Source organism: Neophocaena asiaeorientalis, unplaced genomic scaffold (assembly GCF_003031525.2).
Source record: "Neophocaena asiaeorientalis asiaeorientalis breed wild unplaced genomic scaffold, Neophocaena_asiaeorientalis_V1.1 scaffold313, whole genome shotgun sequence".
Lineage (NCBI taxonomy): Eukaryota > Metazoa > Chordata > Mammalia > Artiodactyla > Phocoenidae > Neophocaena > Neophocaena asiaeorientalis.
This window is the reverse complement of record NW_020175412.1, coordinates 389,205-414,232: the sequence shown is the minus strand read 5'-3', so window position 1 is coordinate 414,232 and position 25,028 is coordinate 389,205. Positions and strand designations below refer to the sequence as shown.

The 25,028-nt window shown below is 42.6% G+C and overlaps 1 protein-coding gene across 1 annotated transcript in view; it reads right to left on the bottom strand.

Moving 5' to 3' along the window:
• Positions 1-11,567: 11,567 nt before the first annotated feature.
• Positions 11,568-25,028, bottom strand: part of ITIH6 (inter-alpha-trypsin inhibitor heavy chain family member 6) — a 34,920-nt gene continuing 21,459 nt past the window's right edge. The window contains 5 exon segments of the mRNA XM_024767174.1: positions 11,568-11,779; positions 12,835-13,154; positions 13,156-13,210; positions 14,192-14,302; positions 24,885-24,922. Coding sequence (XP_024622942.1) covers positions 11,568-11,779; positions 12,835-13,154; positions 13,156-13,210; positions 14,192-14,302; positions 24,885-24,922 — 736 coding nt within the window.

Below are 25,028 nucleotides of genomic sequence, written 5' to 3'. Positions count from 1 at the left end.
AACCAGCTTTTAATTTTATTGATCTTTGCTATTGTTTTCTTTGTTTCTATTTCATTTATTTCTGCTCTGATCTTTATGATTTCTTTCCTTCTGCTAACTTTGGGTTTTGTTTGTTCTTCTTTCTCTAGTTCCCTTAGGTGTAAGGTAGATTGTTTATTTGACATTTTTCTTGTTTCATGAGGTAGGGTTGTATAGCTATAAACTTCTCTCTTAGAACTACTTTTGCTGCATCCAATAGGTTTTGGATTGTTCTGTTTTCATTGTCATTTGTCTCTAGGTATTTTTTGATTTCCTCTTTGATTTCTTCAGTGATCTCTTGGTAATTTAGTAACGTATTGTTTAGCCTCCATGTGTTTGTGTTTTTTACGTTTTTTTTCCCTTTAATTCATTTCTAATCTCATAGCATTGTGGTCAGAAAGATGCTTGGTATGACTTCAATATTCTTAAATTTACTGAGGCTTGATTTATGACCCAAGTAGTGATCTATAGTGGAGAATGTTCCATGCACACTTGAGAAGAAAGTGTAATTTGCTGTTTTTGGATGGAATGTCCTTTATCTTCTTGGATTGATCTCTTGATCATTAAGTAGTGTCCTTCCTTGTCTCTTGTAACATTCTTTATTTTAAAGTCTATTTTATCTGTTATGAATATTGCTACTCCAGCTTTCTTTAGATTTCCATTTGCATGGAATATCTTTTTCCATCCCCTCACTTTCAATCTGTATGTGTCCATAGGTCTGAAGTTGGTGTCTTTTAGACATCATACATATGGGTCTTGTTTTTGTATCAATTCAGCTAGCCTGTGTCTTTTGGTTGGAGCATTTAATCCATTCACGTTTAAGGTAAACCATAATTCAAAAGGAGTCATGTACCAATATGTTCATTGCAGCTCTCTTTAGAATAGCCAGGACATGGAAACAACCTAAGTGTCCTTCAACAGATGAATGGATAAAGAAGATGTCACGCATGTATACAATGGAATATTACTCAGCCATAAAAGGAAACAAAATTGAGTTATTTGTAGTGAGGTGGATGGACCTAGAGTCTGTCATACAGAGTGAAGTAAGTCAGAAAGAGAAAAACAAATACCGTATGCTAACACATATATATGGAATCTAAGAAAAAAAAAAGGTCATGAAGAACATAGGGGTAAGACGGGAATAAAGACACAGACCTACTAGAGAATGGAGTTGAGGATATGGGGAGGGGGAAGGGTAAGCTGTGACAAAGTGAGAGAGTGGCATGGACATATATACACTACCAAATGTAAAATAGATAGCTAGTGGGAAGCAGCTACATAGCACAGGGAGGTCAGCTACGTGGTTTGTGACCACCTAGAGTGGTGGGATAGTGAGGGTGGGAGGGAGGGAGACACAAGAGGGAAGAGATATCAGAACATATGTATATGTATAACTGATTCACTTTGTTATGAAGCAGAAACTAACACACCATTGTAAAGCAATTATACTCCAATAAAGATGTTTAAAAAATAATTATCGATATGTATGATCCTATGACCATTTTCTTAATTGTTTTGGATTTGTTTTTGTTGGTCCTTTTCTTCTCTCACGTTTCTCACTTAGAGAAGTTCCTTTAGCATTTGTTGTACACCTGGTTTGGTGGTGCTGAATTCTGTTAGCTTTTGCTTATCTGTAAAGCTTATGATTTCTCCATAGAATCTGAATGAGATCCTTGACGGGTAGAGTAATCTTGGTTGTAGGTTCTTCCCTTTCATCACTTTATGTATATCATGCCAGTCCCTTCTGGCTTGTAGAGTTTCTGCTGAGAAATCAGCTGTTAACCTTATGGGAATTCCCTTGTATGTTATTTGTCATTTTTCCCTTGCTCCTTTCAAATAATTTATCTTTAATTTTGCCAATTTGGTTACTATGTGTCTCGGTCTGTTTCTCTTTGGTTTATTCTGTGTGGGACTTGCTGCCCTGCCTGAACTCGGGTGGCTATTTCCTTTCCCATGTTAGGGAAGTTTTTGACTATAATCTCTTGAAATATTTTCTCTGGTCTTTTCTCTTTCTCTTCTCCTTCTGGGAGCCCTATAATGCGAATGTTGTTGCGTTTAATCTTGTCCCAGAAGTCTCTTAGGCTGTCTTCATTTCTTTCACTCTTTTTTCTTTATTGTGCTCCACAGCAGTGAATTCCACATTCTGTCTTCCAGATCACTTATCTTTTCTTCTGCCTCAGTTATTCTGCTCTTGATTCCTTCTAGTGTTGTTTCCATTTCAGTTATTTTATTGTTCGCCTCTGTTTGTTTTTTCTTTAATTCCTCTAGGTGTTTGTTAAACATTTCTTGCATCTTCTCGATCTTTGCCTCCATTCTTTTTCCGAGGTCCTGGATCATCTTCACTATCATTATTCTGAATTCTTTTTCTGGAAGGTTGCCTATCTCCACTTCATTTAGTTGTTTTTCTGAGGTTTTATCTTATTCCTTCATCTGGTACATAGCCCTCTGCCTTTTCATCTTGTCTGTCTTTCTGTGAATCAACACTACTTTTGCCTTATTAATTTTCAGTTCCAGATGCTATGTTCACTGATGTAACTAGGGTGTTAAAGTTGCCTACTATCATTGTATTATTGTCAATTTCTTCCTTTATGTCTGTTAGTGTTTGCTTTGTATATTTAGGTGCTCCTGTTTTCAGTGTGTTTATGTTAATGAGTGCAATATCCTCTTCTTGTACTGATCCCTTTATCATTATATAATGCCCTCTTTTTTCTTTTTTTTTAGACTTTGTTATAAATTCTATTTTGTCTGATATGAGTATTGTTACCTTCCCTTTCTTGTCTTTTCTTTTTACATAAAATGTCTTTTTCTATCTGTTAACTTTCAGTCTGTGTGAGAGTCTGCCTCCTGTGGGCAGCACACAGATAGATCTTGATTTTTATTCAATCAGCACCTTAGGTCTTTTGGTTGGATCATTTATTCCACTGATATATAATGTGATTATTGAAAGAAACACACTGCCATTTTATTACTTGTTTTTCAGTTGTTTTTGTAGTTATTCTCTGTTCATTTCCTCCTTTTTGGTTTGATGATTTTCTTTAGCAGTATTTGTGTTCCTTTCTTTTTAGTGTCTGTGTACCTATTGTAGGTTTTTGACTTGTGGTTACCAGGGTGTTCACGTATGTTAACCTATAACTATACGTACTTTTCTAAAACTGGCAGTCATTTAAGTTCAAACACATTCTGAAATATGTACACTTTTTATCCCCCACCCCCACATTTTTTGTTTCTGATGTCACATTTTACATCTTCATGTTTATCCCTTAACTGTTTATTGTGGTTATAACTGCTTTACAATTTTTTAAATCTTTTAATCTTCATAGTAGCTTATTTAAATGGTGAAACTCAGTCCCTACTATATACTTGCCTTTACTATTGGGATTTTTCCTTTCCTATAAATTCTTACTTCTTGTTATAGTCTTTTCTTTTCCACTTAGAGAAGACCCTTGAACATTTATTTAGGGTGGGTTTAATATTGATGAACTCTTTAGGTTTTGCTTGTCTGAGAACTTCTTTACCTATTGTTCAATTCTAAATGAAAATATTGCTGGGTAGAGTATCCTAGGTTGCAGATTTTTCCTTTTCAACCCTTTGAATATATTATGCCACTCCCTTCTGACCTACAAAATATCTGCCAAAAAATCAACTGATAGTCTTGTGGGTGTTCCCTTGTATATAATGCTTTGTTTTTCTCTTGCTGCCTTTATAATTCTCTCTTTATATTTAACTTTTACCATATTAATTATGATATGTCTTGGTGTGGGTCTCTTTGAGTTCCTCTTGATTTAGACCCTCTGTGTTCCCTGTACTTGGATATCTGTTTCCTTCTTCAGGTTAGGAAGTTTTCACCCATGATTTCATTAAATAAAATTTCAACTCCCTTCTCTCTCTTCTCCTTCTGGAACCCGTATAAGGTGAATATTGGTATGCTTGATGTTATCCCAAATATCGCTTAAATTGTTATCATTAAAACTTTTTTTCTTTTTGCTGTTCTGATTGGTTGATTTCCAGTATTCTATCTCTCAGATAACTTATGCATTACTCTATATCACCTACTCTGCTGTTTATTCCTTGTAGTGTGTTTTTCCTTTCAGTTATTGTATTCTTCAGTTCTGACTGATTCTTTTCTATATTTTTGAGTTCCTTTTAAAAATTCTCACTGTGTTCATCTATTCTTTCCCCTAATTCAGTTAGCATTCTTATTATCTGGTAGATTAATTAACCAAGGAAGTAAAAGACCTATACTCTGAAAACTATAAAACATTGATAAAGGAAATTGAAGATGATACAAAGAAATGGAAAAATATCCCAAGTTCTTGGATTGGAAGAATTAACATTGTTAAAATGGCCATACTGCCCAAAGCAATCTACAGATTTAATGCAATCCCTATCAAATTACCCACGACATTTTTCACAGAACTAGAGCAAATAATCCTAAAATTTATATGGAACCATGAAAGACCCAGAATTGCCAAAGCAACCCTGAGGAAAAAGAACAAAGCTAGAGGTATCACACTCCCTGACTTCATACTATAGTACAAAGCTGCAGTAGTCAAAACAACATGGTACAGACACATAGGTCAGTGGAATAGAACAGAGAATGTAGAAATAAACCCACACACTTATGGCCCATTAATATACAACAAAGGAGGAGAAAAGATATATAATGGAGAAAAGACAGTCTGTTCAATAAGTAGTACTGGGAAAACTGGACAGCTACATGTAAAAGAATGAGATTAGAATATTTTATCACACCATATATGAAAAATAAACTCAAAATGGATTAAATACCTAAACATAAGACCTGAAACCATAAAACTCTTAGAAGAAAATATAGGCAGAACACCCTTTGACATAAATTGTAACTATATTTTTTGGATCTGTCTCCTACAACAAATGAAATTTTAAAAAACTAAAGAAATAAGACCTAATTAAACTTAAAAGCTTTTGCACAACAAAGGAACCCATTGATGAAATGAAAAGACAGCCTACTGAATGGGAGAAAATATTTGCAAATGATATGACCAATAAGGGGTTAATATCCAAAATATATAAACAGCTCATACAACTCAACATCAAAAAATCAAACAACCTAATTAAAAACTGGGCAGAAGACCTGAATAGACATTTTTCCAAAGAAGACATATGCATGGCCAATAGGCACATAAAATGATGCTCGATATCACTAATTATTAGAGAAATGCAAATCAAAACAACAAGATATCACCTCACATCTGTCAGAATGACTATCTTCAAAAAGTCAACAAATAACAAATGTTGGCAAGGATGTAGAGAAAAAGGAACGCTTGTACACTGTTGGTGGGAATATAAATTGATGCAGCCACTATGGAAGACAGTATGGAGGTTCCTCAAAAAACTAAAAATAGGACTACCATATGATCCAGCAATTCCACTCCTGGGTATATATCTAGAAAAAACAAAAATATTAATTCAAAAGATACATGTACCCGATGTTCATAACAGTATATTTTATAATTGCCAAAATATGGATTGGCAGAGAATGACAAATACTATATGATATCACTTATATGTGGAATGTAAAAAATAATACAAATGAATGTATATAGTGAAACAGAAACAGACTCATAGATATAGAAAACAAACTAGTGGTTACCAGTGTGGAGAGGGAATTGGGGAGGGACAAGTTAGGGGTATGGGATTAAGAGATACAAACTACCATGTATAAAATAGATAAGCAACAAGGTATATTGTACAGAACAAGGAATTATAGCCATTATTTTGTAATAACTTTTAATGGAGTATAATCTATAAAAATATTGAATCACTATATTGTACATCTGAAACTAATATAATATTTTTAATGAAATATTAAAATATTCAATTAAGAAAAAGGAGTGTGAATGTGCACCAAGGATAGAGTTTTGTGTTTGTGCATTCCCACCCACTAACACCTCAGAAAGGCATTCTCTTCTCCCCTCTCCTCTCCTCCCATCCTATCAGACCAAGCTCCTCAAGTCTGGCTTCAAACACCATCCCTTGCCCCAAGCTGCACTGGTTCTACTGGCCCTGGAAGAAAACTCACATTTCTCATCCACACTCCCTCTTTCCACTTCACTCATTTTACCCTGCCATCCACTCTCCTCACTAGAGCACTCTCATGCTTACCCCTGTCACAAGGCTCAGTATGAGACCACTCCCTCTCCTAGTCTCTCCTTTTCTCCTCTTTGTCAATGGTAAAGCAATGGTAAAAGTCCTACAAGGCCTGGCATCAAGAACACCTTCAGATCCTTTGTGTCCCATTCCTATGTCTCCCACTGTTTGTGTATCCCAGTGTCTTTGTGTCTCAACCTTTGAGTGTCACAGTGTTTGTGTATATTCCAGCGACATTGTGTCCAAATGTTTTAGTTTCTGTGTGTCCTAATGTCTTTATGCCCTGGTGTCTCTGTGTTCCAGTGTTTGTATGTCCTAATGGCTGTGTGTCATAGCTTTTCTCTATGCCCAAGTGTCTATGTGTCTTGGGGTCAGTGTTTGAATATCCCAGCACCGTGTCCCCACTGTTGGTATTTACCCTTATGTGTAAATGCCAGTGTCTCTGTGCCCCAGTGTCTGTACATGTCCCAATGACTATATTGAACAGTGATGTTATCTTAGCATCTGTGTATATCTCAGAATCTTTGTGTTTCCAGTTTCAATATGTCCCAGTGGCTGTATATCTCAATGTCTGTGTTTCCTAGGGTCTGTGAGTTGCAGGGTCCAGGTATGTTCCAATGAGTGTTTGTCCTAGTCTCTGGGTCCCAGTGTGTGTGTCCCAGGGTCTCTGTGTTACAATGTCTTTGTGTGTCCCATTGACCAAGTGTGCCTGTGTTTCTGTGTCCCAGTCAGTGGTTCTTATTGTCAGTATGTACTAACTCCTGTTTTCCAGTGTCTATGCATCCTATTTACTGTATGTTCCAATGTTGTATATTTCCTGATGACAGTATATCCCAGTGTTTATGAGCCTTACTTTCTGTGTGTTCCCATATCTGTATGCCTCAGTGTTTGTGTATCCCAATGCTTGTGTTTCCTGGTGTCTGTGCTTCATAGAATCTGTGAATGTCCCAGTGTTGGTGTGTCCCAATGTCTGTGTACCTTGTGTGTGTGCACCAATATCTATGTGTTCCAGTGCCTGTATATCCCAGAGTCTGAGTATCCTAGTGACTATGCACCAGTATCTACATTCCCAGTGTCTGAGTGTCTCAATGAATATATATCCCCATGTCACTGTATATCAAAGTTTCTATGTGTCTCAAGTTCTATGTGTCTCTGTCTATGTACCACAATGTCTATGTATACCAATTTCTCTATCTCTGTAAATAAGTGCATTAGTGTCCATGTGCCCCCAGTGTCTGTGTGTCATAGTGTCAGCATGTTGGTTGTATAGCTCAGTTTCAGTGTTTCTGTGTGCCTCAGTTTCTATCCCAGTCTGTGTGCCCTAGTGTTTTCATACTAGTGTCTGTGTGTTTTAATATCTGTGGAAAGAGTGTCTGTACGTCCCAGTGTCAGTGTATCCCCATGTCTGTAAGTTCCAGTGTCTATGTGTCCTAGTGTCTATGCAAGTCCCAATGGACTGTATGTTCTATTGTCTGTCAATGTCTGTATGTCCCAGTGTTTGTGTGTTCCAAAGTGACTGTGTGTTCCAGAGTAAGCATGTTGCAGTGTGTCTATGTATTTCAGTGTTTTGTGTGCCTTAGTGTCTGTACCCCAGTTTCTGTGTGTTTGAGTCTGCATATCCCAGGGTCTACATGTTTCAGTGACTGTGTCCCTATGTCAGCATGTCGTATTCTGTCTGAGTTTCAGTGTTTGTGTGCCTTAGGGACTATATCACACTGTCTGTATGTCCTAGTGTTTCCATGTCCTTGAATCTGTAGGTTTAAGTGTTTGCTACTGTATATGCCAGTATCTGTATGTTTTCTGGTGTCTGTATGTCCTAGTTTCTGAGGACCCCAATGTTTGTATGTTCCAGTGTGTACCACAACATCTCTATGTGTCAGTGTTTGTGTGTCTCAGGGTCTGTAAGTCCCAGTGGTTGTTTGTCTCAGTATCTGTGTACCTTGTTCCCCAGTGCCTAGGTGCCCTAGTGACTGTATCCCCGTGTTTCTGTACATCCAAGTGTCTATGTGTCTCAGGGGCTGTGTCCCAGTGTCTGTACACCCAAGTATCTGTGTGTCTCAATGTTTATGTATCCCAGTGTCTATGTACCTCAATGTCTATAAGTCCCTGTTTCTGTCTACTGACTATGCAACAGTCTGTGTGTCAAAATGACTGTGTGTCACAGTGTATATATAACTCCCAGTATCTGTCGATCACAGCTTCTCTGTACTCTAATGCTTGGGTGTCCCAATATCCGTTTATGTCCTAACAATTGTATGTTCTAGTGTGTCTGTGTGTCTTGATGTCTGTGAGTGTTCTGGTATCTGTGTTCCTCAATTTTTATATGTCCCATGGTTTGTGTACCCCAGTGACTGTTTCCATGTTGCATATGTCTCTTAGTTTCAGTGTTTTTGTGTACTTCAGTACCTGTAGCCCAGTGTTTATGTGTCACAACATCTGTTTGATCCAGTTCTGTGGCGGTTCTATGGTGGTTCTGTGTCTCTATGTGCCTCAATAACTGTATGTCCCAGGATGTGTCCCAGTTCCTGTGTGTTCCAATGACAGTGTGCCTCAGTGTATGTATATTCCAGTGTTTGCTTGTTCCACTGTTTGTGAGGTGAAGTGTCTGTGTGTCTCAGTGTTTTTATATGTCCTTATGTCTGTATGCCTCAATATCTATATTCTATTGTCTGTGTGTTCCAGTCTCAGCATGCTCCTGTGTGTCTCTGAGTTTCAGTTTTTGTGTGCTTCAGTCTCTATACCCCAGTTTCCTTGTGTCCCAGTGTGTGTGTGTGTCCCAGGTTTTATGTGTCCCTGTTTGTGTATCCCTTTTTGTGTTCCTGAGTCTTTACATGTTCCTGAATCTTTTCACTTTTCTGAGTCTTTATTGTGTCCTCGAGTCATTGTTCATCCTTGAGTCTGCATGTTCCTGAGTCTTTGCATGTGATCTAGGATCTAGTGTCTGTTCATCTCCATGTCAGGGCACCCATGAGCCTCTGTGTTCCAGTATCTGTGTGTTCCTATCTTTGTGCATCCCCAAGTTTTGCATATCCCTGAACTTTTGTGATCCAGTGTAAGTGTGTCCTGGAGTCTCTATATTCCTGTCTGGGTGTCTCTCTCTGAGCCTCTGTGTTCTAGTGTCTATATTAATGAATCTGCACATGCCTCCTTCTATGTGCCCTTGTTTGGTGAGTCTCTGAGTCTCTGCATCTCTGGGGCTTTGCTCTCCATGTCTGTGATTTTGTATTTATCCTACTTCTCCATTTATTTTCGCCAGCTTTTGCCAATGTTTCTTTATTATTTTCTTGATGTTGCTGTGTCTTAAGTTGCTCTGTGCCTCAGTGCCTCTCTTTCTTAGTCCATTGATCTTTTTCTATAGATTCCCATGACTGTGTTCTTGTTTCTATGGGTCTGTTTGTCAGGGTGTCTCTCTGTATCTGTTCCTCTTTTTGTCTTGCTCTGTCCTTGGTATGCTTTTGATCTGACTCACCACGTCTGTGTCCCTGTCTCTGTTTGTGTCTGGTGTCTGGATCCATGTCTTTTTATTTTTGACCCACTATTTATGTGTCCTTGGGTCTGATTCACTGTCCCCATCCTTTCATCTGTGGCCTTGGTTGCCTTTTTGTGTGTCTCTATTTCTGGGTAACCCAGGTGTATCTTGATTCTGTGTCTTTGCCCATTTGCTTATGTTCTGTGTATCTGTTTCTCTGTGTCTAGGTTTCTTTATTCCTATCTTGATCCTTCCAGAAGTGTGCCTGTGTTTTTGTCCCTATGTCTAGCCTGTATCCATACGATTGTGTTTGTGAGTTCACATCCCCATGTCTACTTGTTCTAAGATTTCTGTCTCTGAATTCCTGTGTCCCTGTCATTGTGTCACAATGTCCCCATTATTCCTGGGCCTCTATTTTGTCTGTCCTTATACCTCTGTTACCTGGTCTGAAACTTATCTCTTTGGTGGTGTTTGTCACTGTTGAGGTGTCTGCATCCCCATGTCTTTGTCGCTGGATCTCTAAATATATAAGTCTATGCTCCTGTCTCACTCTTAGTGTGTTTCTGCATGTGCGTGTGTCCTTGGGTCTTTGTCACCAAGTCTGGATCTGTGTAACATCTCTGTTTCTATGTCCTTATAGGTCTCTGGTCTTGTATCTTTGTGTTCTCTTCTCATCCCCTACCCCATATCTGCATGTCATCATGTCTATGTGTTTCTACCTCTCTGTCCTTGATATCTTGGACTGTGGTTTTGACCAATGTCCCCCTGGTTACTTCTGTGTCCCTGTGTGTCTTGACTCCTCTGCTCCCGTGTCTGGATCTCTGTGAATCTTTATCTTTTCATTTGTATGCTGTTATGTCTCAGTGTCTTCACATTAGTCATTGTGTGCCTGTCCCTAGGTGACCTCATTTTTGTCTCCCTGCCTCTTTGTTTGTGACAGGGACAGCACCTCAAAATGGGGATACAGAAGCCCAGCAAATGGGCATCTGTTTCTCTGGGTTTATGTCCCTGATACTGTCACTCTGGCTTCCTGCCCCCCTCTTTGTATGTCTACATGCTCTTATGTCTATTCTCTTTATTTTGAGATCCTTGTGTTTCCACATGTCTCTATCTCTATTTACCCATCCATGTCTGTGTCCTCGTTGCTGTCTTTCTGTGTGTGATTCTGTGCCTTTGGTTGTGAGTATTATATGTGTGTGTCTACTGCTGTGTCATGGGATCCTTTTTGGTTCATTCATTCAACAAATATTTACTAAGCACCTACTATGTGCTAGGCCCTGGGGATACATAGATGATTCAGAAAAGGTCCTTGCCCTCAAAGAGCTCACAGTCTAAGTAAGGGATCCAGACAAGTAAATAGATGATTACTACACAGTATGATAGGTGAGCTTGAATGGAATGTGGGGGTGGGCTATGGTAACAGGAGGGGACCACACTCAATCTATGGGAGGGGTCAGGGAAGGCCTCCTAGAGGAAGTGACAACTAAGACTTGAAGAATATGTAAAATTTACCTGCATGAAGCCAAGGAAGGGAGTCCCACATAGAAGGAAAAGCACACGCAAAGGCCCATTGGTGGGAGAGAGCATTGTTTGCTAGGGGAACTGTAAGAACTTTAAATATGTCATGGGAGCCAGAGGTCATGAGAAGGACTGGTGCCTCAGATTTTTGTTTTAAGGAAGTCACTTCTAAGGCTGCTGTGGAGTATGGATTGAAAAGAGTAGAGACTGGAGACAGTAAGGACTGTGAGGAGGCAGAAGTCCCTAAGCCTCTAGGTCCATAGATCTGCATGTCTTTGTGTGTGTGTTCTGGTATATGTGTCACTTAGTGCATGTGTTAGTGTGCATGTCCCTGTGTGTTTCCACGTCCTCAGGGCTTTGTTCCTGGCTCACCCTATGCCCTGGACTCTGGGTCTCCAAAACTCAGGTCTCCTGCTCTGGGGTTCAGGGGCCATCACAGGACATAGGCAATGTAGGGGTGGCCCAGCAGCCGCTGTACATGAGAGTGCTTCACCAGTCAGCAGGAAGCCCAGGGGGGTGGCAGCCTTGGTGAGTCCTTCAGCAGCCTCTTGCCTAGGATCACAGGCACATCTGGGCCCTGGTGCCTCCTCAAGCTTGGCACCATAGGCCCTGCCACCAGCTGGATGTCTGCATGCTGGAAATGTCCTGAGGGAGAGAGATGCAACACCAGTTAAGGCAGTGATCTCAGTCCTACTGACAGCTCTGAGAGGATCCTAAAGCAGGAAACCTAGAAGGAAAAGTGGGAGGGAGGAAGGGCAGCAAAGGCCTGGAGGAGGGAAGAGGCTGAGCATTGTGTGAAACGTGGAGGAGCCAGATGGGGCAGTAGTATGAAAGTAGAGAGCCAAGGTGGATGAGATGACAGCAGAGGGGTTCAGTCCGGCTTGAAGGAGATGACAAGGCAGATTGGAGAAGTGAGGAAGTTCAGAGGAAGTAAAAATATCTGTCCAACCCACCATCACTGCCCAAACTCTTTGGCGTGTGCTTCTGCCTCAGGTTCTGCTAGTGTCTCCTGACCTACAGTCTGGCTTCCTGCAATCTCCCTTTACAGCAGCCTCCAGAGAGATCTTTGTAATACTCAGATCTGACTGTATCTTTCACCTGCTTATGCCTTTCCATGACTCCCATTGCCTTCAAGAAAAAGCCAAATTCCTCATGCTGGCATTCTTGTCTGATCACTCCAGCTCCATCTCCTCCAATCTCTATTCCTTTCCTCTACATGTTTGCTCAGCTTTACAGACTCAGTGTGGGTCTGTCTACTATAGGAGATCTTTCTTGAACTCCAAAGCTGGGCAAGATGCCTCACCCTGGGTTCCTCCAGCTCCCTGGACTGCTTTCTGTCTAGCACTGATAACTCCCTGGGATCACTATCCATGCCTGGGTCTGTCTTTTATATATATATATATTTATATTTATTGCTGCATAGGGTCTTCGTTGCTGTGTGTGGGCTTTCTCTAGTTGTTTTCCCGGATCAGGGCTCGAACCCATGTCCCCTGCATTGGCAGGCGGATTCTTAACCACTGTGCCCCCAGGCAAGTCCTGGGTCTGTCTTATTCCTAGACCAGGAGCTCTCCAAGGGCACAGCTTGGCTCTGATTCCTCTTTGTGGTTTGAGGGTCAAGGTGCTGGGGGCTCATTGGCTTTTCACCCTGGCAGAGTCTCTCTTGGGACTGGTGCCCTCTGACCACTATCAGCCTCAGTAACACTTTTCCAGCAGGCCACGAGCCAAGGGGCTGAGACCTGAGCCACTGATCACATAGAGCCCCAGGTGGGGTAGTTGCGGGGTGCTGGCGTTCTGGTAGTAGTGCTGGAGGACTAGGAATTCAAGGTGGGGCCCAAGGCAGAGGATGAGGTGGGCTGTATCAGCCGCATGGAGCTCCAGCTGGGACCTCTTCAGTAGGGCTGACTGGTCCCAGGACAGAAGCAAGGTACCCTCACCTTGCATGGATATGGAACTGCAGGTGATGGTGATAGTGTAGGCCTGGGATTTGTCTTCAGTAACTGTGATGGTCTGGAAGTAGGTACTTGTGCCCTGGCCTTGATGGTGTCCCAAGCAGCTGTCCACGTACATGCAGCCCTGGAGGGAGAAGAATGCTTGCTGGGAGCACAGGCTTTCACATGGTCATTCACATAGTCACCCACAGCACAGGAGGGGTGAAGTCTCAGGGCCTGAAGTTCAGATGAAGTGGTGCAGATCTGTGGTTAGAAAGCTAGCTCCTGAGGAAAGTGCTTCTACCACAGCCCATCTGTCTGCTCCTTCCTGTGCAATGTATAAGCATGTATGTATATGTGTGCATGCTTACCCCAGTGGGGCTATTTGCATGTATGTGCTTGCCTCTGAGTGTGTAAATGTGTGTGTTTAGTTCTGTTAATATGAGTATCTCTGGACATATCAGTGCATCTGCGTATTTGGGGAAGGTGTTATGGTAGAGCGTGAATTTTTTTTGGTTGTATGTGTATATGTGTCTCTGGATATGTTGGTGTTATAAGTCTTGGTGAATAGTTTATGTTGTGTGTGTCTGGTTGTGTGTTGGTACATATTGTATAACTGGGGGTGTCACTGTGCATGCATCTGGCTGTGTGTCATGGTATTTGTGTGCTTTGGTATGTTTTATATGTCTAGAGTAGCAGAGTATGTGTACCTATGTGTGTTGAATTCTTGTGTATTGGGATGAGTGAGGTTACCAGTGCATGTATGTGTGTCTGAGTGTGTTGATATATGTGTCATTGTGTAGATCTGGGCATGTGTTGTTCATCTCCGTGTATCTGGATGCTTATTTGTATGTTATTATGTGTAGGTGTGGAAAGTGTCAAAATATATGTGCCTAGATGTGTATTTTTGTGAGTTTACTGTATTCCCTAGTGTGTGTGTATGTGTCTCTGTGAGTGTCTTGGTGTTAGAGTATATTTGTGTGTGTTTCCATGTGTCTGGGTATGTACTTGTGTGTTAGTGCGGTGCCCTGATATGTGTTTGTATTAACCCACAAATGTCTGGGGGTGTTGACATGTGTATATCTGGCTGTGGAGTTATATGAGGTAGAGTCTTTGGGGCTATCATCTGCCTTTGGGTCATCTATGAGCTGTAGTAGGTCCCCTGGGCACCCATCTAGTGTGAAGTGGATCCTCTCTTTTGAGCATGGGATGTGGATCACAAAGTAGGTGTCCCCATCCACTGCAAGGCAGGAGGCACAACTCTGAAGTTATGGTCCTAGAAGTGAGGCAGGAGGTAGATGGGTGCCCCAGGGTAAGCAACTGGAGATTCGTTCCCTATGGACAGAAACTCCAAGATGAGCATAGCAGGACAATTGAGAGAGGAGGCTGGGCCCTGCTCAGATAGAAGAAAAGAGACCCTATATTTCTCATTCTCAAAGTCAAGGAGACCTTCCCAACTAGAAAGGCTCCTTGGAGGTCAAAAAGGGAGGGGGCGCCACCCCATAGTAAGTGATGTCAACTACCCATAGGCCTCTTGGGTGGCATCCATCTTGGCGCACACATTGGGAGGATCCTGAGATATACCAAATACGGACTCTGAACCAGGCAAATCAAAATGATTGGCTAAAGGAAACCTGGAGGAAATGCCCCATATAAGTGATTTAAACTACCACGAGGGCGTGACTCTCTTTTTGAGTCAATCCCTGTGTCTATACACACGTACTGTACTCTTTTTCCTCCTAATAAATACTTTACTTGTTTCACTACTTTCCGTCTTTGTGGGAATTCTTTTCTGCAAAGCTGAAGGGCCAGAGCCTTGTCACTGACCACTGGTCTAGTGGCTAGGATTTGCTGCTCTTACCACCACGACCTGACCTCAATCTCTGGCCAGGAACAGAAACCCTGCTTCAAACCGCTGCAGGCTGAGGCACCCGAAATCATATTTGGTTCCGACACCTGGGAATTCAGGCATTCAAGGTAAACAGTGGGTTTCACCCAGCTGCGGCTTGAGGTCCCTGACTTTCGCTCTTATTTTCTTTCTCACTCTCCACTTCACTTTCTTTTCAAGACCAGCAGGGCATAACCTCTGTCTGCTCACAGCGTTGTGGCTACCCCCAACAACATTGAGGGTGGCAGGCAGATTCCCCAGGCTGTGCAGATTCAAATAACACTTGGGTGACAGCTGATGCTATCCTTTGGGACATGGTGGAAATGTGATTTCCAACTGAGAAGGAACCCAAGGGGTGTCTTTTTCTCTCTCTCGCTCTCTCTCTCTCATTGTCCTGTATGGAACCCTCCACTATGCTTTTCTTTCAGAAATTACTTGCACAACAAGGTCTCTTTCTCACTTCGTATCTCTGTGCCCTTTTAGGGAAGGATTTCCTGGACATCATTCCTAAACTGCATCCCCGCCACTGAAAAACCCAGTACTACCTGTGTGAGAAAAAATTGTCAGACCCTTCCCAGTTCTATCTTAGCTGCCAGACAGGGCAAAGGATTTTGGGTTCTTTTGCTGTCTAGTCTCTCACCTCACTCAACGCCCAGAAATTTACTATGAGAATTTCTCCACCTCCCGGCCCTGGAACCTTGAACCCTGTGGCATCTTCCATAGCGCCCAACTCCAATTTCTCCAAGGGTTCCTCTTTGCATCTATGGGACCCCCTTCACTCCAGGTCTTGGCAGCCTACACACTGCTATGGACAGCCTGTCTGGCTGGCCGCTACCCAGAAGCCTGAATTATAAACTTTGTAGATGCTCAGTCACGATGAATACACCCCAGCATAGGAAGATTTATCACAGGACATAAGCTCTATAGACAAGGGATCCCTCCTAAGGAAAGTCCTGGCAACTGGTCTGCACTGGTTCAAAGGTCCTCCCCTGGCCATGTTGGGGGAGAAGGCTTGCACAAGTTACCGTGGAAGACCAGAGACATCTGGTCAGAAATCGATGGGAGAGTAGAGGACACATGAAACCTCATCAGGTTTGAAGACAATTTGGGCTATGCCCTGAACCCCTTCAGGTTAAAGCCTCCTGATAAATGTTTCCAGAATGCCAGATTCCATTCTAGAAGCTCTCTCTTGTTCTCGCTTGCAAGTTACTCAACATAGGAGGATCCCCCTCCAAGCAAGAAGAGACACCTCTGGAGTGTATCCTTAAGAATTGGAAATTTTTTTTAAATTGAAGGGCTAAGAAAGGAAAAACTTAAGTTCTACTGTAACAGTGCCTGGCCTTTGTATAAGTTAGGGAATGGAGAAAAATGGCCTGAAAATGGGTCTCTAAATTACAATACCATTCTGCAATTGGATCTCTATTGCTGCAGGGTGGGAAAGTGGACTGAGGTTCCCTATATTCAGGCTTTCATGGTCCTTTACCAAAATCCCGCCTCTTATAATTCAAAACCTGGGGAACCAGAAAACTCTCCTGACATTTTAGATGATCCCCCTTCTAAGCTCTCCCATCTCTCAGGGGCAAACCTAGCTCCTCCTCCTGACAGTATCCCTACTTCTCCGGAGCCACCTACTTCTCTTGCTCCCTCTGACTGACCCCAAACTGCACCTCCTTATGTCCCACCAGACCCTCCATTACCCCAAGAGAGGCTAGTCCTTTTTGGGTAACTCGCAGTGGAGCTTCCTATCACCTAGGATCAGGGAAACTATGCCCTCTTAGGGAAGTAGCAAATGGAGAAGGGACAATCAGAGTACATGTGCCCTTCTCTTTAACTGACTTAGCCCAATGCAAACAGAAACGGGGCCAATTTTCTGAAGACCCTAGTAAGTTTGTTGAACGGTTTCATGACTTAACTTGGAAGGATGTCCAAGTAATTCTATCTATTTGCTGTACTCCTGAGGAAAAACAGAGAATCTGGACAGCAGCCCAGGGACATGCCAACCAGCTTGCCAGACACCAACCCGAACATTATGCTATGGGTGGAGATGCAGTCCCAAATCAGGAACGCCCTTGCAATTATAATTTACAGGCAGGAACAGAAGCCAGGAAGCATATGCTCCAATGTGTATTAGAAGGGATGAGAAAGTGTATCAAAAAGTCAGTTAACTATGAAAAGGTTAAAGGAGTGACCCAAGAAGAAGAAGAAAATCCAGCCCTCTTTCATAGGCAGCTTGTGGAGACTTTTAAGAAGTATACCAACATAGATCCCTCCACTTCTGAAAGTCAGCCCCTGCTGGGACAACACAACATTTTATTAGTCAGTCCACCCCTGATATTAAATGGAAACTCCAAAGATTACAATTAGCCCTACAAACATCCATGCCCCAACTCCTAGATGTGGCATTTGGGGTATTTAATAATCGAGATCAAGCTGAGAAGGAAGAGAGAACCTATCATGAGAAAAGAGGCCAGGGCTCATGCAAAACTGATAGGTGTTGCTGTCAGCCATGCCTTGCAACCTCAGGACAACCCAAGGGGGCCAAGAAAGTCCAACTCTCCATCTGGAGGTAAGACCAACAAGAGGGAATGCTACAAATGTAAGTCAACTGGCCACTGGGCCCAAGATTGCCAGAAAGAGCCCCCCAGGCCATGCCCAACCTGCAAACAAATAGGTCATTGGAAGAGGGACTGCCCTCAGTCCCAAAGAAGAAAGGGGGCTCCCGCTCCCAAGATGGCCATGCTCGACCACTGAGGTGGGCTGGGGATTCTGGTGGCTCCCCCCAATGAGATGTCTATCTCCATTGAGGAGCCCTGGGTAGTCCTTGACGTGGCAGGTAAGAAGATTGATTTTTTTAATTGATATGGGAGCCACTCACTCTGTCTTAATTTTTCACTCTAGACCTCTTTCCTCCAAAAGCTGTACTGTGACTGGTGTTGATGAAAAGCTTAGCACCCATTGCTTTACTGGGCCTCTCACTTGCCAATTTGAGCAGTGGTTGATTTCGCATGCCTTTTTAGTTGTACCTGAGTGTCCCACTCCACTACTGAGGAGAGACCTTCTGAGCTCCCTCAGGGCCATACTCGATTTAGGAGGCCCCGAGTAGCCCCTTATCTTGACTCTGACTAAGACAGACCAACTGGAAGAGCAAGGTCCTATTCCCAGCCATATTCTACAAGCAGTGGACACTTCAGTATGGGACAAAGGAATCCCTGGAAGGGCCATAAATGCCCAACTGTAAGAATTAGTCATAGACCAGAAGCTGCCTACCCTAACAAGAGACAATACCCTATAAAGTTGGAAGTGAAGAGGAGTTTACAACCCCTTGTAGATAAATTCTTAACGCATGGCCTCTTGGTGCCCTGCCAGTCTCTGTGCAATACTCCTATTAGGCTAGTTGTTAAGCCAAATGGGGAATATAGGATGGTACAAGACCTTAGAGCAGTAAACAATGCAGTGGTCCCTATACATCCCCTCATGGCCAATCTTTATAACATATTAGCCCAAATCCCTGAGGACACTAAATGGTTTATTGTACTTGACCTCAAAGATGCCTTTTTTTTGCATCCCAGTTCATCCCTCATCACAATATCTATTTGCCTTCTAGTGGACTAACCCCGACTCAGGCCAAATGCAACAATATACCTGGACAGCATTGCCTCAGGGGTTTTGGGACAGTCCACACTTTTTCACCCAAGCCCTAGGAAAGGAACTAAGGGAAATACACATGAAAGAAGGGGCTATTATACAGTATGTAGATGATATATTAATATGTAGTCCCTCCATGGAGGCCTCAGATCAAAATACCATTGAAGTGCTTAATAACCTTGGGACCTGGGGTTACAGAGTCTCTCAGATAAAGGCACAAATCTCAAAACAACAAGTTAAATATCTGGGATATATTATAAACCCTGGAAGTAAACAGTTATCTCCAGATAGAAAACAAGCTATATTAGGCCTAAGCGCACCAAAGACAAAGAAACATCTCTGTACCTTTTTGGGCATGACAGGATTTTGTAGAATTTGGATTCCAGGATTCAGGCTAATGGCTAAGCCCCTATATGAAGACACTAAAGGCCCAGATACAGAACTATTACTTTGGAATGGGGAATAAGAAAAGGCTTTTTAATGATATCAAGCAGGTCCTCACCAGAGCCCCTGCTCTGGGTCTCCCCAACTTGAAAAGCCATTCATCTTGTACGTGGCTGAAAAGCAGGGGACAGCTTTTGGTGTCCTTATACAAAATCTAGGGGAAGTTCCTCAGCCCATAGGCTACTTTTCCAAGCAACTAGACTCCATGGCCCGAGGTTGGCCTGGCTGCCTCCGGGCAGTAGCTGCCATTGCTTTATTAGTGGAAGAAGCCAACAAGCTCACCTTTGGACAGCCACTGGAAGTCCAGACCCCTCATCAAGTACAAGGGATTCTAGATATAAAAGGTCACAATTGGCTAACTGGAGGCCGTCTTATTAAGTACCAGCCTTTGCTCCTTGACTCCCCAGAGCTAACCCTCAAAACTTGCCACACTTTTAACGCCACTACACTAATGTCCGCCGAAAGCCCAGAGCTAACACATTCTTGCCTCAAAACCCTTGACCAGGTCTATGCCTATAGGTCTGACCTAACAGACCAGGCCATAGAAAACCCTGAGGAAGAATGGTTTACTGATGGCAGTAGTTTCATTAAAGATGGAGCTAGGAGGGCAGCGTATATGCTGTTGTGAGCATGCATAGTGTCAGAAGCAAAACCTTTGCCACCTAACACCTCAGCCCAAAAGGCTGAACTGATAGCTCTAACCCAAGCCTTAATCCTAGGGGAAGGAAAGATTGTAAATATATACACTGACTCAAAATATGCCTTCCTTGTTTTACATGACCACACAGCTATCTGCAAAGAGAGAGGACTCCTAAATGCAAGAAATTTCCCTATAAAATATAGGGCTGAGATTTTACATCTCATAGAAGTGGTTCAAAAACCAAAACAGATAGTAGTCATTCACTGCCACGGGCACCAACAGGGAACTTCTCAAATTTCCCAAGGAAACAACAGGGCAGATCGGGAAACAAAGAAAGCAGTCTTGATGCCCATAACCGAAATGGCATTAATCCCATCTCTTACCCCTTCTAACGTTATACCCAGGTACTCAACTTCCAAAGAGAACTGGGCATGAGACAGAGGAGGAACTAAGGGAATGGATGGCCCGTGGCACATAGGTCACAAATTGCTCATACCTCTCTCTGACCAATGGAAAATTATTATAGGGCTACAAGATTCTCTCCATCTGGGGAGAGATGCAATGTTTATAATTGTTTTCCGTCTTTTTACAGGGAAAAGGCTCCCAGAGACAATTAAGAGTTACTTGAGCCTGTGCCCTTTGTGCCACCCATAATCCAGGAGGCAACTTCAAGCCTCCCCCTCTTGATAACCCAGTCCAGCGATTTAGGACTTACCCAGGAGAGGACTGGCAAATAGATTTGACTCAGATGCTCTCTTTCCAGGGTTTCAAATACTTACTAGTCTTTATAGATACTTTTACTGGATGGATAGAGGCCTTCCCTACTAGAACAGAGAAGGCAACTGAAGTGGCTAAGGCTCTCCTAAAGGAAAGTATTCCTAGATTCAGGTTGCCCTGTCACCTTCAGGGTGACAATGGACCTTTGTTTGTAGCAAAGATCACTCAACAGCTTTTTCAGGCTTTAGGGATTAAATACAACCTCCGTTCATCCTGGAGACCACAGTCTTCAGGAAAAGTGGAACAGGCTAATCATACTCTAAAGAAAACCTTGGACAAACTCCATCAGGAAAGGTCAGAGTCGTGGTATTGCATGCTGCCAATAGCCCTCTTAAGGGTCAGAGCAGCCCCTAAAACAACCACTAAGTTAAGCCCTTTTGAAATGACATACAAAAGGCCATTCCTTACTCTGGACATGCTAACTGACCCAGAAACCCAGGTTCATCTTAAATACATTATAAACCTAGGCCCAGTGCAGAGGCTATACAAGAGCCTGGCAACAGAGTACAGCCCTCTCCAGATGACAGTCCCAGTCACTCTGTTGTAAAACCTGGAGATTGGGAACTTTTAAAGACCTGGAAAAATGAGTCCCCTGGTCATCAGCTACTCACAAAATGGAGGGGTCCTTACCAAGTCCTGCTGAGCACTCCTATAGCAGTTAAACTCCAGGGGGTCACCAGCTGGGTTCATCTGTCCAGAATTAAACCTGTTTCCACTGATATGTTACAAGAACCTGAAGACCTACATTCCAGCCATTCCTGTGAATCCACCCCTTCCTCTGAGTCTCCACAGGATCCGGAGGACCCAGGAAAGCCTGAAAATTCCAGGTGGATGAATGAACCTCTCCAAGACCTGAAGCTTTTATTTGAAAAGGACAAAAAGACTTCTTAGACCCTAGGCTAAGTACCCATAGCCACTATCTTCCTTCTTGCCTTCTGGTACTCCAATCCACTTACAGAATAATTGATAGGTTCTGGTAGATTTAGATAACTATTGTCTTCTTTGCTCTCACCTTTGCTTTTGGAATTTACTAAACTTCTCTGCCCATGCTAGGTGATTTAAATATGACTCTGACTGGTGTTACTATGAAGCCTTAGCTTTTCTATGCCTATTTCCCTTATCCACAGGATGGACAGCAGCTCTGGTTCTCATTGCACAAACTCTTGCTTCCTCCACTCTATTGACGGAATGCTGGATTTGTTTACCCTGAGCTAAGTCCATTGTGGACCAGAGCAACCCTCTTGTCCATCTTGTAAGGAATTATAGCCAAGTTCCTGATGGAAAATGGTCTTCTACCAGAGACCCAAGGCTCAGAACGGTAATGTACGGAGTCAGAATTTTTCATTTTCCTACTGAAGAAAATTCTAATGTCTCTTGCCTAACCCTCCCCTTAGCAACAGAAGGAGAATATGAAGTCAAACTGGGAGGACAAAGAACTGGCATTAAAGCACCCCAGCATTTTATAATGCCCCCCTCAAGCCAGAATTCCAGTTACTTATTTGTGCTCAAACTCTAACTTGCTACCCAAAGGAAGAACGATCCACACAGGAGAAGCAGATAGTAGGACAGATGTGGATGGAACGGGTTGGTTTTGTAGCTGGAGAAAATTTCCATAACAATAGAATTGGATGGCTAGGTCTTTTTTTTAAAAACATCTTTATTGGAGTATAATTGCTTTACAATTTTGTGTTAATTTCTGCTGTATAACAAAGTGAATCAGCTATATGTACACATATATCCCCATATCCCCTCCCTCTTGAGCCTCCCTCCCACTCTCCCTATCCCAACCCTCTAGGTGGTCACAAAGCACCGAGCTGATCTCCCTGTGCTATGCAGCTGCTTCCCACTAGCTACCTATTTTACATTTGGTAGTTTACATATGTCAATGCTAGTCTCACTTCGTCCCAGTTTACCCTTCCCCCACCAGATGGCTAGGTTTTAAAACTTTGGGTGAGTTAGTCTACCGTGCCCTGCCAGGATACATTTTCATATGCCAGGTAGATAAAAAACCATGCACCACTAATTGCCTACAAAATATCTCCATGCCCACACAGTGTATGCTGGGAACCTTGATTACCCCTTTCTTAATCCACTCCTTAAACGAATCCAAGCACTGGGCCACTTCATTAAAACTGTTCACACAATTAACTCGAGATTTACCTGGTGGCATCCCAGATGGAGACGCCTATTTCTTTGGGTATACATTGTTACCATGGTGGGGAGTAGCCGCCCACCAACATGTCCTTCGAAACTTGTCTCATACTCTTACTACCATAGGTAACAGTACTGCTAACTCTCTCACTAATTTACAGAAGTCTCTAGATTCGCTGGCCAAAGTGGTACTTGACAACTGACTGGCCCTGGATTATCTGTTGGCAGAACAAGGAGGGGTACGTGCAGTTGCCAACACTTCTTGTTGCACATACATTAACACCTCTTCCCACGTAGAGACCAACATTGAGAAAATTCGACAAGCCACCTGGCTTCAGCAGACAATTAACCACCAATCCTCGCTATTATGGGCGGGAAAATTGAAAACTGTTTTCCTGGATCCCACAAGGTATTAAAACCTTTCTAATGCACTGTGATAATCTAAGTGGGAGGGAAGTCCAAAACGGGAGGGGATATCTGTATGCATATGGCTGATTCATTTTGTTGTGTAGTGAAGGCTAACACAGCATTGTAAAGCAACCATACTCCAATAAAAATTAATAAAAAAGGAAAGGGATTTAAAAAATGTAACAGGAAGTGGCTTTAAAAGTAAAAGTATAATAATATTCTTAAAAAGAAATTAAAAATAGAATTAATATTAGATTCTAATTAAGTTCACTCAAAAGATAAATTAAATTTAATTAATTAATTTTTTGGTATACACAGTTGTTTCCTTTATTGGTTCTAGTAATTATAATTACATGTAGTTATTAGAGTTCTTTAATCTTAAAAACTTTAATTTCTAGTGATATCTAAGAATTAAGCAATTGTGAACTGTCATGCCTTCTTATACCAGCACTCTTTTTTTTAAATTAATTTTTATTGGAGTATGGTTGCTTTACAATGTTGTGTTAAAATAAAATCATGAACCAAAGAAAAAGAACCTCTCTGATGGGAGGTTTCCATTTTCTTATAACCTTCTTTGTTTCAGCCATACTGATTTATGTTATATTTTGCCTAGTGCTCTGTTGTCTTCCATACTGTTGCAAATTTGCAACCAAGACCTTTCAGTCCAAGAAGGAGACCTGGAACCAACAGGTTCAGAGCTTCCATTTTAGAAATAGAGAAATATACTAAAATTTTAAGCCTGAGATTAACAAAGATATGCTGACCTTGTATAACCAACTTCCTACCCTTGCTTGAGTCTCTGATTATAGTAGTCTTTTACTAGTCTTTAGCCCCTGCTTCTCTAATCTAATTATTTAGTTTGTTTTCTCTAGGGCATCACAGGACAATGGTGGTGCAGGGACTCCAACCACTCCCCACAGCCAATCCTGCTGAAATAACAGAAATCACCCTGGGGCCCCTTAATGAGACAGGGCAAGAGTTCTGTGACCCCAGTTAGGTAGGGTCTACAAGACCCTTGCCAGCCTGAAGAAGCTATGGAAGATAGACCTTTGTCCTTCATCTTCCCCATAAATATTTCTTGGGGGCTACTTCTCTCACGGGGTATTTGAGGCAGGAGGTAGATGCCCTCCCTAGGGTAAGCTATTGGAGATTCAGTACCGGTGGACCGATACTCTAGATGAGAATAGCAGGACAATTGAGAGAGGAGGCTGGGCCCTGCCCAGATAGAAGATAAGAGACCACATAGTTCTCATTCTCAAAGTCAAGGAGATCTTCCCAACTAGAAAGGTCCTTGGAAGTCAAAAGGGGAGTGATACCCAACTACCCATAGCCCTCTTGGGTGGAATCCATCTTGGTGCACACATTGGGAGGATCCTGAGGTATACCAAATACAGACTCTGAACCAGGCAAATCAAAATGATTGGCCAAAGGAAACCCAGAAGAAATGCCCCATATAAGTGGTTTAAACTACCATGAGGGCTTTATTCTTTTTCTGAGTCCGCCTGTGTCTATCCACATGTACTGTCTCTTTTTCCTTCTAATAAATACTTTACTTGTTTCACTACTTTCCATCTTTGTGGGAATTCTTTTCTGCAAAGCTGAAAGGCCAGGGCCACTGGTCTAGTGACTAGGATTTGGTGCTCTCACTGCCACGACCTGACCTCAATCTCTGACTGGGAACCAAAACCCTGCTTCAAGTCACTGCATGCTGAGGTCACTTGAGATCAGAAGGAATGGGAGAGGAGGGGAGGGAAGGAGTGAGGAGAAGGTAGGAGGCCATGTCTATTTCCCCAGAGAGACAGCCCAGGCCCAGGCCTAGTGCACAAGTTGTGCTGTACTCAAACAGGACAGCGAGGGTGGTTGGCTTACCCGAGGATGAGAAGGTGAAGATGCTTGGCAACGTGCCTACAAAAGAGAGGAGGAGGGCTTCCCTGGTGGCGCAGTGGTTGAGAGTCCGCCTGCCGATGCAGGGGACACGGGTTCGTGTCCCGGTCCAGGAAGATCCCACATGCT